This window comes from Helobdella robusta (genome assembly GCF_000326865.2).
Source record: "Helobdella robusta unplaced genomic scaffold HELROscaffold_20, whole genome shotgun sequence".
Taxonomy (NCBI): domain Eukaryota; kingdom Metazoa; phylum Annelida; class Clitellata; order Rhynchobdellida; family Glossiphoniidae; genus Helobdella; species Helobdella robusta.
In genome coordinates, this window is record NW_008704084.1 from 2421698 (window position 1) to 2443329 (window position 21632).

At 33.2% G+C, this 21632-nt stretch overlaps 1 protein-coding gene across 1 annotated transcript; it reads left to right on the forward strand.

The window, feature by feature from the left end:
• The first annotated feature begins 5607 nt into the window (after nt 1–5607).
• On the forward strand, nt 5608–14309 carry HELRODRAFT_191370 (hypothetical protein). The gene is made up of 9 exons (XM_009018121.1): nt 5608–6089; nt 7084–7388; nt 7462–7557; nt 7623–7819; nt 8585–8663; nt 8749–8893; nt 9213–9296; nt 11688–11840; nt 13883–14309. Exons 1-9 carry the CDS (start codon nt 5718–5720, stop codon nt 14036–14038), a joined length of 1587 nt encoding a protein of 528 aa, XP_009016369.1. The 5' UTR covers nt 5608–5717; the 3' UTR covers nt 14039–14309.
• Nucleotides 14310–21632: the final 7323 nt, after the last annotated feature.

Below are 21632 nucleotides of genomic sequence, written 5' to 3' on the forward strand. Positions count from 1 at the left end.
GGCGGAAGTTTGTTCGCGCCCTGCTTGTTGACTAGAGACGCCGACCTCGTCAACTATCAGCAAGTCTTCTTCAACATCCATTATTTTAGGTAGAATAATTAAGCCGAGCCAAACTTCAAGTGTACACTTCTTTTATTCAATAAAAGAAATAAAATAACAAACAAAATAATACAAATCAAACCTCTGTCTTTATAAAAAAAACGATAAATCCAAAATTAACCTATTAATAATACAACTACCAAGCAAGAAACAAAACCTAAAATAAAATAACAAACGACCCGCCTTTATATCTCAACTCGCGGCCTTTTATATGTTTTTACCGCCCTATCTACATAACGCTTTCTATATCATAAAAAATTCTATACTCGCATCAATACTCTTTTCCTATACTCAGAACAGCGCGTAGCACGCGTCCCATATATTGCTATACTCCCTATATACAAAACAGCACAGGAGCGTCGCATATATGGCATATCAAATAACAAAATATACATGCATAGAATGTCTAGTAAAATATATAGATATATATAGGCGGCACGCCTCAAAGACGCCATCATTATCATCACAATCGTCACTATTTCACAAAATATACAGGCGGCATATTTCAATCGCGTAATCATTATCATCACAATACAGGCGGCATATTTCAATCGCGCAATCATTATCATCACAATCGTCACAACTTCACACATACAAAAGTGGAACATCAGCCACGCAAATTGATTTCTTCGCTGTCAAGCAACCACACCGAAGCAAAATAATAGCAAAACAAGCAAAGCGTACAAAAAAAGACATAGTTGGTGTCTCATGTATCAAAAACGACAAAAATGAGATGGTTCTTGAACAAGATAAGATCAAGCTACAGTGGAGAGAATACTTCAACCGTCTGTTAAACGAAACAAATCCCTTTAATGTTAACTTTGACGCTCCCCCCATCGAAGGTCCGATTCCAGACATCACTGTAGAGGAGCTTACAGAAGCTCTGAAAGCTATGAAGGATGGGAAGGCAGCAGGACTCTCTGGACTCACAAATGACATTATCAAAGCATCTGGTACTGCAGGTATCCAAACGTTACTACAACTTTGCCGTGAAATCTGGAGAAATTGCTCAATGCCGACTGAATGGAACTATAGCATGACAGTCCCGCTATACAAAGGCAAAGGTGATCCATTGAATTGTTCATCATATCGGGGTATACGTCTGTTAGAACACTCCCTGAAAATTGTCGAAAAAATCATTGAAAGAAGATTAACGTCGTGCATCACAATCGGAAATTATCAATTTGGTTTCATAGCGGGGAAATCAACAATTGATGCAATTCACATCCTTCGGCAACTGCAAGAGAAGTACCTCGCAAAGCATCAACAACTATCACACATTTTTGTAGACCTTGTAAAAGCATTTGATTGAGTTCTCCGTGAAGCAATCAGGTGGAGTCTACGTCGACAACTCATTCCAGAATATCTTGTTCGACTTGTAATGGAAATGTATACGAATACAAAGACTCTTGTCAGCAAAACCAAAGCAATGAACACTGGTGAACCCATCCAATTCACAGCTACTGGACGATGGCCCTGTTCAGTTTGTAAAGCTGGTGTAGGTAACAATTGAATCAAGTGTCAGCAGTGTAACCAGTGGTGTCACAAACGTTGTTCAAAAATAATTGGTACTTTATATAAAGTGTCCAATTTTGTTTGTCCTGCTTGCATCAATCCACAACAACAAATTCGAAATAGCAATGTTTTTGAAGCCAAAAAGGTAGAGAAAGTCACATCGTTTCGATATCTAGGGGATGTTCTGGATTGTGCTGGAACAGCTGAAGCTGCCGTTCGAGCACGCATACGTGCAGCCTGGAATAAATGGCATCTCCTTGCCTCTATATTGATGCGGGGTGACATCCCACTACCACTACGATCAAGACTTTATAAATCTGTGATACGTCCGGTCTTGTTATATGGTGCAGAAACATGGCCAATGACAACCAAACTGGAACAACAACTTCAACGAACTGACATGAAAATGCTCCGATGGATGCAACGAATTAGTCTGAAGGACCACATCAAATCTACCAAAATCTTGCGTCGTGCTGGTTTAGATGATATAAAGAACGAATGCCGGCAACACCGTTTGCGGTAGTTTGGTCATGTCAAACGAAGTGGAAACAGTGCCATAACTTCTCTTGCAGATTTTGAAGTAACTGGCACACGTCCCAAAGGCCGTCCAAAGAAGTCCTGGTCGCAAACAATCGAGCAAGACATGAAAGCTCTAAATTTAAATGAAATGGATACAACTGATCGTCTAATTTGGCGCAAAAAGTTGATGGAAAGGAAACAACGTCCTACCTCGGGAAACCGGGTCTCTGGACGCAAAACGAAAATTGATTGATTTAAAAACTGTATTTTTTTGTAAATTTTGACCATGTATTTGCAATGTATTTAAATACTCAACATGTGAGTATTTTAACAACACTGCTTACAATCATTTAATACATCCAATTAGACTTCGACTCATTAACTACATAGTCAAAATAATGCAATCTGTCACTTAATTTCAATAAACACATGTAATTTGAATTCATTGTACATATACAATAGTCGTAAGAAAATAATATTACATCTAGAACATCTATTTATCATTCGCACGAATTAATTGAAAACATGAGGCGTTGCATTCACCTACACACTCAGTATAGCATCTCATATAAACTTCATCATAACAAAAGGTTTTCAAACATTTCATTCCGCTTATATAGCCTAAAAGGCATCCAATTTTTATCAGACTTCACAGAATCACTCATCGTCTCACACATCAAGTATGCAGCTTCCTCCTCGTTTCTTTGTTTTCTTACAAATACATTTGAATGTGTACTTATTCGATTCAATCAATCATCGAATTAATCAATCAATCATTGAATCAATCAATCAATCATCGAATTAATCAATCAATCATCGTATCAATCATTGAATCAATCAATCAGTCATCGAATCAATCAATCAATCATCGAATTAATCAATCAACCATCGTATCAATCATCGAATCAATCATCGAATTAATCATCGAATCTATCAATCAAACAATCAAACAATCAATCAACCAACCAACCAACCTATCAATCAATCAATCAATCAATCAATCAATCAATCAATCAATCAATCAATCAATCAATCAATCAATCAATCAATCAATCAATCAATCAATCAATCAATCAATCAATCAATCAATCAATCAAATCAATCAACCAATCAACCAACCAGCCAACCAACCAATCAATCAATCGATCAATTGATTTATCTAGCGATTCTGAAACGATCAATCAATGCAGGCCAGGCTAGATGGACGGTGGTCCATCTAGATTCGCCTGCGCGATTGCAGGGGAGGTTAAATGGACGTTGGTCCATCTAGACTTGCCTGCGCGATGGAACGCTCAGTCAGCTACCTGGTTGATCCTGCCAGTAGTCATATGCTTGTCTCAAAGATTAAGCCATGCATATCTAAGCCCGAACTTAACACGGTGAAGCTGCGAATGGCTCATTAGGCCACCAATGATTTCTTAGATCGTACATTTCTACTTGGTTAACTGTGGCAATTCTAGAGCTAATACATGCAAAAAAGCTTGGACCCTTTCTGGAACAAGCGCGTTTATTAGATCAAAACCAATCGGTTCGCAAGGACCGCCTTATTGGTGACTCTGAATAACTGAGTAAATCGCACGGCCTCGAGCTGAAATAAGATTCCAGAAATTTAAAATAAAATAAAGAAGTTAAAGAAAAAAGCATAAAAGGAAATTCAATGAACAAAACTAGTTAAAACATTTAAATAGCAAGCATCTTATACTAACGATAATAATAACAATAATAATAATCACGATATAATAATAAGATAACGTACCAAAAAAACAAAATTTATTCAGTCTAAAAAATCGATCAACTAGCAATCAAATATTCAGTCAAATGCAAATTCAATGAAACGATAATGAACGAAACAAAAACGGAAAATATCATATATAGAGAGAACTATAGAACATACTTATGCAGGCTCTCAAACGCACCGTGCACATTTTTAGTCTAGTCTCATTCTTTAGTTTTCATCATATATATATATATATATATATATATATAATTACATAGGTTTTCATAATTATTATTAATCTAATTCATCAAATTTTACAATTTTTACACTTTTTATAATTCATTAATAAATATTTATCAATTTATCAAAAATTTTATTCATTTTGATTACTTTTTAGTTGATTGATTTCATGCATACGTATAATAATGGGTCTCGTGGCCGAGTGGTTAGCGTGTCCGTCTACTATTCCCAAGACCAAAGTTTGAATCCTCCAGATTCATCCGGGTAACCGACCCCCGGCCAACCAAGCCGTCCATCCTTCCGACCAAGGTCGGTGAATTAGGAGACGACGTAAGTTATCGCATATTTGGCCAGCGAAATGGCTCTGTGATTCAAATGAGCGCTGAGTTAGGCATCTCAATGGCTATTATATACTCAGCGTATATGATACGGTGCTTTCAAAGGTTGATCGTGTTATTCATTTCATATTGGCTATCAGTTCTTCCTCAGGATCCGGAAAATCAAACTTCTCAGGATCGTTACCTTCGTTTATTAGAACGTTCTTTAGGCGTTTTATTAAAACTGCCTTCGCATCTTTAGAGTCGAAGTTTCATTTTTGTAGTTCCATCCTCAGATTATTTGCATTGAGTTTTTCCAGTATTCGCATTCTTTTTTGCAGAAAGTTTCAATCTATGAAAAATTTTACTTCTGATGTTAATGTTGTAAATCCTTGAGGCTTGACTTTCATAACTATCAACACCGATGTTATAATATAACTTCAACAGTCTCTATATTTCCAACACCAGTGTTGTAGCTTCCAACGACAGTCAAGAGTTCGTCATTCCGTAGGTTCAAGATTTCCGATGATGAACACAACTACTTCAAACACAAGCTTTGTTGAACGATTTTTGAATACCAACAGTAATAGAAAAATCCAAATGACTAGTTAAATCACATTTACGACTTCGCTTTCTCTGCTTGTAACCTGACTTTTAAACCTCCTTGTAAACCCCGACTGCGGAGCATTACTACGTAGGACGTATTAATAGCCGATGTAACAACCAAAAGACTACAAAGATTGCAAAGATAATAAATAACAGCGCAATTCGTTTATTTTGTGGTATAACAATATTTAATTTTTGATTATTTTTGATTATTTAAAACCGTGGAAACTATAATCAAATTATTTATTAAAAGATTTAAGATTTTAATTAGTAAAAACATTATAAAAAATTTATTTGTAACTTATTAAAAACATTTTTCTTTCTCAGTTTATTTATTTACTTATTCGTTTAATTTTATTCTATTGCCTTGCATGCTGTAACAGTTTCTGCGTCTGTCAAATCCTGATTTTTAAAGAATAATAAAAAAAATGTTATTAATGATTAATTCTATTTATATGCTCATATTACGTTAATTATTAATTTATTAATAATTTAATTAATTAATTAATTATTAATTATTAATATTAATTAATTTAATTAATAGGTCTTTGTATATATATCCATGGTACGAATGAGTATATGTCTCTGTTTTACATTTGTCTTTGTTTTGCCTTCGGCCATCTTGTTCGTTTAACGCTGTATATAAATTTGTATAGAGTGCGTCGGTGAGAGATTGATTTTGGTTTGCGAGTAAACTTGAAAAAATGAGTTCGGCTGATAACGAAAAAAGTTCCGTTAATAAGTACAAAAGTGGTGGTTATGGTTCGTACAGCAGAGGTAGTTCATCTAATTCTCACTCCTCAGGATTTGTAAAGAGGGAAAGAGCAGAGTCACACAACCGGTCTGAGCAAAAAGGCGACGTTGATGAAGCAAAAAAGTCCGGCTCTAACAACGCCGACTCTTCGGCTCCTAAGCCAAAAACTCAAGAAAAAAAGTTCACTGGTAGATGTAGAATCTTCGTGGGAAATGTTCCTAATGACATGACCGAAGATGAATTTAAAAAGATGTTTGAAGCTCATGGTGAGACATCTGAATTGTTTCTCAATGCCAACCGAGGTTTTGGATTTATCAGAATGGTATGTTTATTTGTATTTTAAAATATTTTATATAAAAATTAATGTGTTATATGTGAGTGAGAATTTGTTAACCTGCTAGTGCTGTTAGCCCATTAGCTACTGTAAACAAGTATGAACGAAGACCAGTAATAATACATATTACACCATCTCTTACTAGCACTGCGACCAAAGGCTCATTGTTGTGAACACCTTACTTGTTTTAAGTTTTAGGTTGGATGCTTTTTATTTCTATGAAACTTGATAGTAGTATAAGTTGAAACATCAGCTTTGTTCATTTATGATTTTAGTATGTATTAAATTTGAAGGGCTTAAGTGAGAGTCTGAGTTTTTCATTAGGAATTTTATCACATAACCGAAAAAGCTGTGTTTTTTAAAGTATTTTTTATTTAGTAGTGATAAGATAGTGAAATTAATTATGATAAAGTTGAAAAATTTTTCTAGAGTTGGAACTAAGTCAGAGTTGAAAATTTTTACCCAGAATCTGAGTCAGAATTTTTTGACATCTGTGTTGAATATTTTTCCTCTGGTTCCGATACACTGGTATTTATGAAAGTTGATAAAGAATTAATTCAAATTTTATTAAATTCTAGATAGTTTATTAGGTTAGTGATGGGAATATAATATAGTAAGGTTTTATTCTGGATTTAAAAAGCTATTGTCACAAGTTGTTTAAGTCGGCAAGTAGCTCGGTCGGTAGAAGTGCCATGTCTTGTGCAGTTATGCGATGGCCTGGTTAAAAATCTCTGTTCGAAACTCAAAAACTATCATACGCCTTAGGGTGTATGATGCAGTGCTTGCACATGCATACATGACATGTGTGTGCCTTGTGTGATGTGGAGAGTTTAGTCCTTGCAGCACAAACAGCATGTATGAGGACTTGAATGGGCGCTAAATAAACTCTACATATTAATTATTATATAATGAAATTTCTTAAGCTACAATATTTTGGTCAATGTAAGAAGACATATTAAGCTGTTTCATTGTTTTTTATTAGGAAACTCGTCACATAACTGAAAAAGCCAGAGCTGCATTAGATGGCCAAGTGGTGAAAGGTGGAAGACATTTGAGGGTTCGTCTTGCTGGACATCCAGCTGCACTTAAAGTTAAGTACCTCTCACCAAATATCTCTAATGAATTGTTGGAACAAACATTTTCCATGTTTGGGGAAGTGGAAAGAGCAGTTGTTATTGTTGATGATAAAGGCAAGCCCACAGGAGAAGGCATAGTAGAATTTTCCAGAAAGGCTGCTGCTGCATCTGCTGTTAAGAAAATTTCTGAAGGAATATTTCTCATGACTGCGTTAGTTTTTCTTTTGCTCAATGATTATTCAAGTTTTAAAATTTAAAATTCTTGATTAAAATTATAAAAACAGACAACCAAGACCTATCGAGGTTGAATTCTTGGAACAAAAGGATGAAAATGATGGATTGCCTGAATTATTCTTCACTAAAACATCTGAGTTGTTAAAGTTCGTTGGTGTTTTCTTTATGGTTATATTTATATAAAATAATTTTGTAAAAATTTAATTCTCAGAGATAGAGAAAAGCCACCAAGGTTTGTACAGCCTGGAAGTTTTGAATCTGATATAGGTCAGAAATGGAAGAAGTTGTATCAGCTATACAGAGATCAAGAGGAACTTCTAAAGAAAAACTTTGCGGATGAAGTTGCCAAGTTGGAAGTTGATCAGGAGACTGCGATGCTGGAGCAACATACGAATATGCTCAGACAAGGTATTTTGTCGAGCAGTAAATGTTTCATTGCTTCATTATTTTGTGTTATAAAAAGTTAAATAAGTTACTAAGCACAAATATTATTCTATAAATATTCTGGCCAATAAAATCTGGCACATTTTCATAACATTGAATTGAAAATTAGGAATAAGTATGATTGTATACGTATAGGTTTTATTTTTACAATGTTGTTGGGAAAACAAAATTTTTTAAGATAAGCATACTATTTGATAACATGATTAAAGTTTATTATTTTATATTTGGCAACTAGTGTAATTCTCTTTTAAATATCAGATGAATGTCGAAACATGTCAAATAGTGTTTATCAGGCTTTCTTAAATTTATTAATAAATTTTAGGTTTCATTTCATTTTAAAAATTTTGGCTTCATGTGAGATATATTAGTGCTGAGTGCTTTTTTATAATACAAGTTTATTATTATATTTTGTTCATAGTTTTTATATATTGGATTCACAAATGTTTCATTTTTATCTTTTTTTTTGCTTTTTTTAAGTTTGACAATTTTCTACCAAATGCATCAATAAGACAAACCTGTAATATAATGTTTCTAAGTTTTGTTACTACCAAATTATTACTTATTATATAAAAGATTTGTTAAAAATATTTTTCAAATTTTATGTTCAAAGAGCCCTATGATTATATTTTATAAGCTTGACGTTGCACTGTTAATGATGCACATTTTTATTTGTTAAAGCTAAAATTGCTTTCAATACGATACACTGGTGAGGGTCTCATTTATTTTCAGACTTGCAGAGAAGACAGGAAGAGCTACGACTTCTGGAAGAACAAACTCAAAATGAGATCAAGAGGAAATTGGAAATGAGGTACTGCATTTTGTTCGTTGCATTACATTAGCAAAATGGAATATTCAACCTAATATTTATATTAAACTTTACAATTGAACCAAAGGAATGTTTACCAAAACAGACGTCAGGAAGATGAGAGACGTAGAGGTCCTTTGATGGATAATGATTTGAGAAGGAGACAGGATGATGTTTTAAGAAGGCAGATGGATGCCGTTAAGAATCAATCCTCTGATAACCCATTCAATTTGGTAAATAAGTTTTCAAAATTTTGTTTAAATTATTTTCTATCCAAGAAATTAAAATATAAAAATTGAAAAACAAAAGAAAGGTGTTTGTGATACTTTATGTTTTAAAATTTTGCACAAATTCTGATAATCTGGCTGATTGTTTAAATCTTCTTAGGTCAGGTCCTATGTAGCTATAATAAACTTCTCTTCATGTGTTGCCTTGAAAAAATTTTCAAATTTAATTTTTTTACAATTTTTAAAAATAGATATTGGTATGTATTCATTATGTTAGTCACACCTATGCTAAACATTAAAGTTGATCTTATTGCTTGCAATGTAGGATCGTGGTTTGGAGCGTCCATCAGCTGGAGCCCCACCTCTTCAACCTCCTCCAGTCCCTCCCAATGTTGATAGGACTCGTCTTGTTAGTCCTGCTTAACTAATTATTTTTCTTTTTAAAACTTTCATGAATTTCGTAAAAGTGATTTGGCCTAGGCTTATATTGAGCTAGAGGGTTCATGAAAGTTTTTTTTATTAAATAGTTTTTGTATTTATTAGCTGTGTGTTGGCTACGGCAGATAAAGTATGTGGATGGACGAAAGGAAAGTGTAGGCATGGTGAGACGTGGTGGTGGGATGAAGATATAAGAAGGGTTTTGGAAGTCAAGAAGGAGAGGTTTAGGGTATGGGGAAGGGACATGACGGAGGAAGCAGAGTCTGAGTATAGGAAGGCTAAGAAGGTTGCAAAACAGGCAGTGGCAACTGCAATGACGAAAGCATCAGATAGGTTAATGAAGGAAATGGAATTTAATGTGAGTTCGAGGAAAATGTTCAAAGTAGCAAAGCAGTCAATGAGGGATAGGAAAGATGTTATAGGGAATGGATGTGTTTGGGATGGATCTGGCAAGTTGTGCATAGATGAGGAGGAAAAAGCTCAGGTGTGGAAAGCTCATATGGAAAGGTTGATGAATGAAGAGAATGAGTGGGATGGAGATGTGGAATCCGTGGTCACACACGGACCTATAGAGAAGGTGACGATGGAGGAAGTAGAGAAAGCAGTTAGAGAAATGAAACTAGGTAAGGCGACAGGGGTTTCGGAAGTGGCGGCAGAACATATTAAAGCGAGTGGGGTGATAGGAATTGAAGTTATGATGAGAATTGCTAACAGTATGTTTGATGATGAAGGTATACCTGAGGATTGGCGACACAGTGTGTTGGTGCCGTTGTATAAGGGCAAAGGAGATGTGAGAGATTGTGGGTCATACAGGGGTGTGAAATTACTAGAGCACGGAATGAAGGTAGTGGAGAGGGAGCTTGATAAGAGGTTGAGAAGTATGGTGACAGTTAATGAAATGCAGTGTGGGTTTATGCCTGGTAGGGGAACGGTGGATGCGTTGTTCATGGTGAGAATGTTGCAGGAGAATTATAGAAAGAAGAAACGAAGATTGTACATGTGTTTCGTTGATCTAGAAAAGGCTTTTGATCGAGTACCGAGGAAGGTCATTGAATGGGCGTTGAGGAAGAAAGGAGTGAATGAGAGACTTGTTAAAGCTGTGATGCAGCTGTATGAAGGGGCAAAGACAAAGGTGAGGGTTGGAAGGAGGATGTCGGACGCTTTTAGTGTTAAGGTAGGAGTGCATCAAGGATCAGTGTTATCACCGTTTCTGTTTGCAATTGTGATGGATGTTGTGTGTGGAAACATAATGGAGGGGTTGTTATTTGAGATTTTGTATGCAGATGATTTAGTCTTGATGGCTGATAGCATGGAAGAATTGCAGTTAAAATTTGACAGATGGAAAAGTGTTATTGAAAAGAAAGGGTTAAAAGTTAATATTGGTAAGACGAAGGTAATGGTGAGTGGGGAAGGTGGGGAGCGAGTGATAAGTAAAATAGACCCCTGTGGGGTATGTGATAGGAGAGTGAAGGCTAACTCGGTATTGTGTATAGGATGTCAGAAATGGGTGCATAAGAGATGTAGTGGTGTGAGGGGGGCACTGAAAGGTGGAAGGCACGTTCAAATGTAAGAAATGTGTTCATAGTGTGATTAATAGGACGGACGCAAGGACGGGGTTGAGTGGTGGTATTGAAAGAGTGGAAAGCTTTGTTTACTTAGGGGATAAGCTGAATGCGGATGGAGGATGTTTGAGCGCAGTTACGGCTAGAGTTCGTGTGGGATGGATGAAATTTAGGGAACTGGGTGGGGTATTGTGTGGAAAGAAATGGTCAGTGAAGATGAAAGGGAGGGTATATAAAGCATGTGTGAGAGCAGCGATGGTATATGGTGGTGAAACTTGGGTGTGGAGGAGAGAGGAGCAAAGTGTACTGCAGAGGGCTGAAAGAGCTATGGTGAGGATGATGTGTGGGGTTAAAGTGAAGGATAGGAGGAGTAGTACAGAGCTGATGTCAATGATGGGACTGAATGAGGACATTGTGACATTGATAAGGAGATCGAGATTGCGGTGGTATGGACATGTGTTGAGATGGGATGAAAGGGTCGGGATTAGGCGAGCGTTGGAGTTCGAGGTTGAAGGAGTGGTAGGAAGGGGTCGTCCGCGATTGGGATGGAGAGAGCAGGTGAAGAAGGACAGGGTGAAAGCGGGGTTGCGTGATACTGAGGCGAGTGACAGATGTGGATGGCGTCGAGGGGTATTTCGGTTTCATCATAGGTAGCCAAACGGCAACCCCCGATCTCGGGGAAAATGCCGTCTAAACTTGTGTTGTTTGTTGTTGTTGTATTTATTAGCTATTAGTAGTTTTTAACAATGTCCATCGTAAACAAATTTGTTTCAATGACTTTTTACTTATGATTTTTCTAGCAAACTGGTGTTGGGTTGCTGGGTAGTGCACTGGGTGTTGCCCAGAGTTTGGGTAATTTCAACAATGGTGGAAATGTTAGAGTGGGAATGTTGGCACGCCCTCCACTACAGAATAATGTTCCACTTCTTATGGATCCTACTGGACCACAAATGGTTAGTCCAAATTTTCTTCTTTCATTAGCTAATTGCTTTAATTGATCAGGCTGTTAATTAATATTATCTGTTTCTGCTGTGTTTCACCACCACATTGCATTTCAGTAGTTAGAGTTCATTCAGTTCAGCTAAATTTTGTGAACTGTTCCACACTCATTATCATTATTTCACAAATATTTCAAATAATCCATACTTTCTTCCATCTGCATATCTAAGATTTTGTGCCGCCTATTTTGAGGGTTTTTATGACATTATTCTTTTGAGCTAGTTGTTAAATTTATTGAACAATGTTTTTTTTTGTGTTATTATAAATATAGGTATCATAATGTTTTACACTTTCATCCAATACATAAATCAGCATAGTTTCTTTTGAGATATGTTGGCTTTCTGATTTAAACATCACTGCCTTGGCTTTCAATTTTTAAAGTTGATTGATCAATTGTTTTGTGCAAGTTTCATGCGATAATGATGAATACACACTCATGTGATGGCAGGCAATTGACGGTTGTCACATGCATGTGTTTATTTGTTTTATAGATTTAAATTAAAAAATTAAAAAACTTAGTTATGACACACACAACTGGCAATGGGACAATTGGACATTGATGTAATTTGACATTTGAATAGTATGCTAGGATTCATATAATTGTTTGCTAGTGAGTGTGCCAAAATGCAGTTTTTTTTCTATAAGTGTAAAGTTGCAGGACTTACTTATGCTGACATATTTTTCTGGAGAGTACTTGTTCTGAATTTAATAGAGACTTCAAATCTAAATATGGAAATTTTTGTTTTAAAAAAATAAAGATTTGGTGATAAATGATGATGCATTGTTTAGTCCATAGATTGAGTGGCAATTTGTTTCAATTGTGGGTTGCACAATATGCAACATCGAATCTGGAGAATACTTTCCATTTAATATTTGCTGAACAAGCTTTTTTCATCTCAAGCAGTTTTATTGGCATAATATGCATTAGCTTTATTATAATGATAAGGTTTTCTAGTGGCCTTAAAACAATTACAAAATGAAGAAAGGGTGTAATGTCATTTTATTCAAACCAAGAAAATTGTGTTTTTGAATGGAAAAATGGTAGTGCCCTACCAATGGAAAAATTATAAAAATTTATGTTTTTCTTGAACAAAAGCATGTGGAAAATATTTCTGATAGAAAGCAGTCTGAAAGATATAACTGACTTAAAATTTACCTTTGTTAAAATAGCTCTTGATAATGGAATTAAAAGCAACTATTTGCATTGAATTATCTGCATTTTTTCCATGATTATGGAAAATTATGAAATTTTTTGTTTTAGTGTATAAGCATGCTTCATTTTTGTAGAAGCTTGTTAACTCAAGTGATTGTTATGATGTGAATTTATGAAATGTTGATGAAAAAAAGTAGTGTGCCAAGCGTGGGTTTGATGTTGGGCGTGCACAATAAAAAAGTGTAATTATCTTCTCATACAATAGTGCATCTATTTGAAAACCAATTTGAATGCTAACATTGAAATTTTGTAACTTTTAGAATCCTTAAAGCTCAAAGTGAATTTGCAAATTAGTTGTGTCTAAAATTTTGGCAAGTACTTTATATGGCTCGATTGATGTGTGTTTTTCTGAATTGTTGTTTAGTCTTGCTTTATATTTTAAACCTGTGATTAACAATTATATATGTATTTTTTGAAACCGTGGCTAGTGCAGCAAGTTTCTATAGTCATAAATATCGATGATACAGTTGTAGCTGTATTAAAACAAAATGCTTGTGATGAATTTTTTATCATATGATTAACCCGTTTGAATGTGTAACTGTCAAAAAGTTTATGGGCAAATTAATGTATGATGTTTCACATCTAACTGCACACTTTCATATATGATACATACACAACTGAATATGCTTATATGGAAAATCAGACTTGGTTCATTTATATTTGTGCTCATGTATACATCAATACAAAAATTTATATCCCATGTCATATACAAAACTTTATTTTTATATTTGTAAATATCATAAATATTTCTTCTTGCTTATAAATGAATGGCAATATTTGTAGAGACCCCCTCAGAACATGAGATTCGATAATCCACCTCCTGTATCCAGCAATATGTTGGGACTAAGACCTCCTGGTGGCATGGGACAACATGGTCCTATGTTGCCCAATCAAGGTTCAGTTAGTCATTCTGAAGCTAAAAGACCACGCCGATATTAAATACATTCGTTGGACATGATTTCATAAAACAAATTTAACAATAACATTCGATGTGTTTGTCATCTAGTGAACCGTTTTCAATATTTTTATTCAAGGATAATAATTTATGTGTTTTCTTTCTTCTGTTCGTTGTGTAATGTTTTAAATGAAATCGGTGTTGTTAAAGACATTTTATTTTTGTTGTGTCTGTTGGACAGCTAAAGATGTGATCATGATAAGTTGTTCAATGTTCAATGTGTTTTTATCAAAATAAAATTATTTGTAAATTTCAGTTTGTGTCGTGTTGATTCTGGGTACAATGTGATCTTATTTATTAATCAATAGAAATTGCCCTATGAATGGTAGATGTCGCATTATTACTACAAAAATTATTGTTATAAATTAATAAATATATGCTGAAAATTTCATATATCATCATATAAAATATTTATCAGAATATTTTTGCAATTTATGTCAGCATCTGAAGTATAGCTGATTTACAGTTTTATGTGATTTTGCTTGGTTTTCAACTTTTAAAAGTTGATTAACTTGATAAATTATGTACTATTAATCAATTTTGTCTGGCCTCAACAGTTAGGTTATTGGTGTAGATTTTGAACTATAAAAACTTATGGTTTATTCAACACAGAGCTGCATTATAAACCAGAACAAAAAAGGAGCTGTTATCTCAGTCATCTCAATAACTTCAAAATAGAAAAAATTGTTAATGTTATTTAATTTGTGTATGAAATTTATTAACTGCATGACACTATAATATACAAACATATATGTTGTGTGTTTGTGTTTTATGTGTACATGTTCTTACTGAAGAGAGGTCTTATGACATTTGTGGTGGCAGATTGTAAATACAAATTTTCTATTTTGGACATTAAGGAAATGTTATGAAATGAATGGGCTGATATGACTGGGCCATTTTCAAAAAAAGATTGTTGAATAAAAAGAGGTGGAACAGTGAAGTAATCAGGCTTTTAATAGGATTAATATTAATGAGCCTCTGTTTATCATAATGACTGTATAAACCCCGATATTGTATAATATCTTTAGCATAATATGCATTAAAAAGATGATGATGTATTTTCTCTTTATTCTTCCATTTATTACATATTGAAAATTAAATATAAATAAGTCCACCTGGCAATAAAAGCTTTGCTTGGTTTGACTCCCACTATGGGTGGCGCATCGGTCTAATGGTCGAGGTGCCTGGCATTGCTGTTGCAATGGCCTTGTTCGAATGTAAAGAGATCCCCGCCTATTACATACTATAGTGTGTGATGCATCAATTCATGGGTATTTACATACACTGTGCATTTGTTGTGATAATAATAATAATAATGCACCTTAGTTGCTTGCCATGGCGTTTTATTATAATTATTATTATTATTACGTATAAGTAAATTATTTTTTGTGCATTTTCATACTATGTTTTTCTTCTTTCTCACGCTTTATCTTTTCAGGGACATTGGCGACCATTGACCTCTAAAAACCCGATCTTTGACACTGTAGTTGCTGAAATGTGGTGGTATTCAACAAGTGTCACAAGAACTTCACAAATGTAATTCATTGTTGACTGTGATCTCTTCTCCCTGCAATTATTCCGGTAGTTGTTAGATTTTCAATTCCTTCCTTCAAAAAACTTTAACTGCCCCCGTCGGATTTTATGTAGTAATTTCCTCTTTTCATAACCGGACTGTTTTAATACATCCTCATTGGAAGTATGAGAGGTCCAACTGATTTTCATAATTCTTCTCAAAAACCACATCTCAGCAGCATCGATTCTTTTTCCATTTCTTTAAAAGTTGTCCAGGACTCAATTTATTTAAAGCAGTAAATGAGCACAGGAAAACTGTAATTTGTTAATATGGGAAACATTGATATTGATCAATTTATGTTCTTATAATCTGTTCTTATTCAATCATTGCCGTTAGACTTTATCCAAATTATTTATTAATCTTAACACACCCCCTTTGACTTAATCTTATATAAAATTATTTACATATTCATAAATTAAATGGCATTGCAGTTGCTGTTATTAATGTTGCTAACCAACACTAGCTTGCTAGAAAAGTTTTTTGGGGTCTTAGTTTTTTACTCATTATGTTGAGATGCTTGCAGATTGGAGTGGTTAAATGTTAAATCAAACTGTGTTTGAATAAATGAATTGACAACGTTACTGTTACAGGTGGGAATTGTTGAATTACTTTATCAATAATCATTCATTTCATTGTTACATTGATCAAAGAGGTACAATTTGTTTCAAGTTTGTGTTAACTTAATTAGGTTTTTAATGGCGATGTGATTTAGAATGTTTTACACCAGACTCAATACCAAATATAAGCGACTTTAAATAAAATGCAATCAGATGGAAGTGATATGTCTAAATAAAAAGATTGCAAAATATTGGTTAGTGGACATCAAATAGGTGCTAAGATGTGAGACCCACTTTGACTTGGTCTGAGGAAGAGTGGAAATTCTTGAAAGTTGAGTGAGAAGAATGTTGAACATAACAAAATTTGATAAGATTGCATTTGAAATCTTTATAAAAATAGATACCATTACTTGGTTTTGTACTGCTGTGTACAACATACTATTGAATGATTATGTTAATCGATAATTGAATGACATTTTGATATAGAAGAGTCAATTTAATGATAGAAATAAATGAATTAAATAATCATTTAAATAATTTATCTGATCATTTCATGTGTACAAATAAAAATAAATAAATAAATAAATAAACATCAAGTTGAGTCCTCTGTGGTAGATTTTGTTTATATAACTGAATTGGATTAAAAATTTTGATGTTGTGATCATATGGTCATGGAGGGTGAATGATGGATGAGAGTTAATGGTGAAAGAATTGAATAGAGAGTTCAAAGATAATTGTGGATAATCATGGATGGTCGGCATTCATATGACTGATGGAAAGCAATGTTTCTAACTTATATATATGTATATATATATATCTTAATATCTATAACATGTTCCTGTCATTCCAAAAGAAAAAAAATGCACCGCAATCTTGAATTGAAAATAAATGCTTAAATGAAAGAAAATATTTTGAAGAAGCATTAACTAATAAAATAGAGATATGGAAAAACGAATTCCCTTGTGCAACAGAAAAGGTTAATGTGTGAATGTTTATAAAATAAAACTTTATGTACTTATGAAGTGTTCTGGACAACATGGATTAAACAGTTAACTTTTATTTGTAAAGTTTAATTGAACTCACAATGTTCATGCTTTTTTCCAGATTCGTAGATTTAATATAATTTAATTTAAATTTGGATGAATGTATAATAACTTACGAGTTTTTTAAATTATTTATCTTTATGTTACAATGTTAGCTACATTTATGAATCTTTCATTGTCATCATTTTCAATTTATTTCAAGAAAATACTATAAACTATAATACTATTTTTACCAAATCAATTGCTAAATTTATAATAATGTACTGTATTCATTCATTAACTTTTAAATAGCAGGCAAATAGAGGCGAAATGTTATGCAGTGGATAAAATGCGACTGTTGGAACAGATTCAAACTTGCTGTTTCACTCACTCATGCAGTAATGTTTCTGTCTAAATTCTTCAAAATTCATTTAATTTTTATTGATGTCAAAGCCTGCCTATCTGTATCATTGTTTTGTTTTCTACCTTTGAAGCATGTCGTTTATGTTTCTAGTTATTTCTTACTTTTTATAACCCCAGCATGTTTTTGTACATTTTTAAGTTTCTGTTTTGTTTTAGTCTTCTCAGTTCTTTCAAGTTATTTCTTTTAATTCTGGAGAATCATACTTCATTAAATTAACTATTTTTTAAATCTTATAATTTTGGTCATCAACATGCTTAATCCTGCTGAATATCAGCTTGAATCTGGTCCCTGTCTCCACTTTTCTTGCTAGCTTTCTTTTTTTAGTGTTATTATTTTTTATTGATCTCAACTAAATGAAAAGAAAAAATGAATTAGTATTATAATTAATCGTTATGTGTGCAAAAAAATAGATAAATTTTAAAATAAACAAATAAATGAAAATAGGTATGATCGTTTAAATCAATAGAGAAAAATAAGGCAATTATGAAGCAACATAAACTATATTATAAATAATTTTAAGGTGTGAGTGTATAATAAAAAATAAAGATAATAATTAAACACGAACTAATAGATTTGTCAAATTTGTCTTGAATCTGTAAAATAAAGAAGAAAATAAGACAGAAATTAATTAATGTTTAAATGAAATTATTTATATAATTATCGCTGTATGAAAAATGTTTCTCTGAGGAATGCTAACAGGACTGATTTGATATAATAATAATAACAATATTTATAGAAATAAATATAAAATAGAAATCAAGTAGAAAAATAGCTAAAAGACCAAATCACATTTAACAGCAATTAATCAATAATAATAATGGGAACATCTTTTATTTTTCACCATAAAAAACATACAATGATAAAAAATATATATATATATATATATAAGTTAATGTTAATTAAATAATGCGCAATGATGAAATTTTTAAAAATTGTCTAAAATAATATTAAAGGTTAAGACCAGTTTACTCATTGTTAAGTGCAGTTAAGTGCAGAACGGTGAAATATATTTAATTATCATCATAGCTTGTTCCTATCACAGTAAATGTCATACGATAATCTTATAACAGTGTTTATCAATATATCATTAAATGATAGCGGCCATGGAACTTTAAACAGTGAAAAATTAAAATTATTGTAAAAACCAATAGGCGTTATTTCGAATGAGTTTATAACTATTGAACAATGTTTATAGTCTTTATTTAAACAACAATGCAAATTATTAGGGTATTTATTTCTCTTGTATTGCCTGGAGGATTTTAGATTGGTTTCATGGCATACAGTGAATTCTAGAATCTCAATTTTGTTATTATGAAGTATGGCGATATCGGGTCGTAAAGTGTTGAATAATTGAGATATTGGGCGAATACCCTCAAACTTTAAATCTGCAAATATGCGGCAATTGGCTGGAGCGGATATTTTCAGCCAATTGATGATCACGGCCAATATCTTGTTGTGTCTTTCGGTATATCTTGCCAGAGCGGATGTAATAATAATAATAATGATAATCAATCAATCAATCTTCGTTTAGCGTCCAGAGACCCAGTTTCCCGAGGTAGGACATTTTTTTCTTTGCCATCAACTTTTTGCGCCAAATTAGACGATCAGTTGTATCTATTTCATTTAAATTTGGAGCCTTCATGTCTTGCTCGATTGTTTGCGACCAGGACTTCTTTGGACGGCCTTTGGGACGTGTGTCAGGTACTTCAACATCTGCAAGAGAAATTATGGCACTGTTTCCACTTTGTTTGACATGACCATCTAAACCAGCACGACGCAAGATTTCGGTAGATTTGATGTGGTCCTTCTGACTAATTCGTTGCATCCATCGGAGCATTTTCATGTCAGTTCGTTGAAGTTGTTGTTCCAGTTTGGTTGTCATTGGCCATGTTTCTGCACCATATAACAAGACCGGACGTATCACAGATTTATAAAGTCTTGATCGTAGTGGTAGTGGGATGTCATGCCGCATCAATATAGAGGCAAGGAGATGCCATTTATTCCAGGCTGCACGTATGCGTGCTCGAACGGCAGCTTCAGCTGTTCCAGTACAATCTAGAACATCCCCTAGATATTGAAACGATGTGACTTTCTTTATTTTAATGGCTTCAAAAACATTGCTATTTCGAATTTGTTGTTGTCAATTGATGCAAGCAGGACAAACAAAATTGGACACTTTAGATAAAGTACCAATTATTTTTGAACAACGTTTGTGACACCACTGGTTACACTGCTGACACTTGATTGAATTGTTACCTACACCAGCTTTATAAACTAAACAGGGCCATCGTCCAGTAGCTGTGGATTAGATGGGTTCACCAGTGTTCATTGCTTTGGTTTTGCTGATGTTGACTTTGAATTCATGATCGGCCAGTCTGGTGTTCCCATCTTCAAACATCTGTGCTGCATTCTGCTCAGACGTGGCTGTTAAAACGATATCATCATAATGATAATAATAAATATAACAGTAATCATTATTATTATTTCTCAGCAGTATCAACAATGCAAACCCTGTGCACAAGTAGATATGCGTAAATCCAAGCATCATATGCATTGCATGTGATAACGAAAAAATTAATGATTATGTTGCTTTTAAAACATTCTTTCAGTCAGTTTTTTGAAAATTCTTTCTAAAAACGTTTCATACATTCACTGAAATACTTATAAATATTTTTTTTTTGATTATCTGAATATTTTTCATTTCCAAATAAATTTTGTTTTTGGTTGGGAATTGAAATCAAAAAGTTAATGTATTTTTATTTATTTATTTATTTTTGATTAATTATCAAGTCGAATATTTGTTTTAATCACTACACTTCACATTTTTCTTTCATTTCTAAACTTTTACACCTTTATGTTAACTCAGTCATCATTTGTTTCCAAGATATACTTATTTATATTTATTTAGATGGTAATGTTTTTTTAACTATTTAGTTTGGCTAAATTTTGTTTCATTTATTTTTTTAATATTCCAAATTATAAATGACCTTTAAAAAAGAAAAGTCACGAAATTTAATTAGTTCTCTGTTAGTTTACTGTTAGATAAGCAAAGGAACTTGTCCCATTGATAGAACTGTCATGATTACAGGATTAATTGTTAGTAGTATTTTGTAATAAATTTCAAAAATTGAAAAACAGAACTGATGAAAATCAAAAGCCCAGCAGTGTCGTTTTTAGCTATTAATATGAATTGTATAATACAGAGATCATTGAATAGATTTTAATATTGTTCAAAATATGATGTAGTCTGTTCATTCGTTTTTGGTCGAAACATGGTTGTCAACTTAGTCAATATTAGGATGGGTTATTTAAATTTAATTATGTAGTTCATATATGTGGTTATTACTAATATTGGTTCAAAAAGTTGCTTTGTTGGAGGAGATTTTCGTTATCTCAATTGGATGATTAATTTTAACAAGAAACTTTTGATTTTTTTTGTTAAGTTTTGAATTATTATCAATATTAGATTTTGAAATTTGCAATTACGTTTTTGTTTCACTGTTAATTTTCTACTTAAATTAACGGCATTTAGGCTCTCTTAATGATACAACTGTTTGCCAGTATGATTTTCAAATTCCTTATACCGCGTGGCATTGATCTGTTTTATAATAAATTTTATTAAAAATTTTGATGTTTTTTGAGTTTATGCAGGTTATTATATTGTTGCAACTTGCATAATCGTCAAGATATTCAATCTACTGTAGGTTCACTGATTTAGGATAGACAAATGCAATTGCTTTAAGCACAGACTTGTTTAAACGTTTATTTCAATGCCAACAGTAATAGAAACACTGGACTATTCGCAAACCAAAGAATTGCTCTAGATATCGCACGGTCTTGTTCGCAAATACACAGCTCAACTCGATCATCCAACCACCAACATTTCTTTCTCCACAACTTATTTAGGTACAGCAAATTTAGAATTATAAATCATGATAATAATAAGATATTGAAATTATATAGCGTAATTTGCAAAACAGCATTTCGACTATTGCAGCAGAT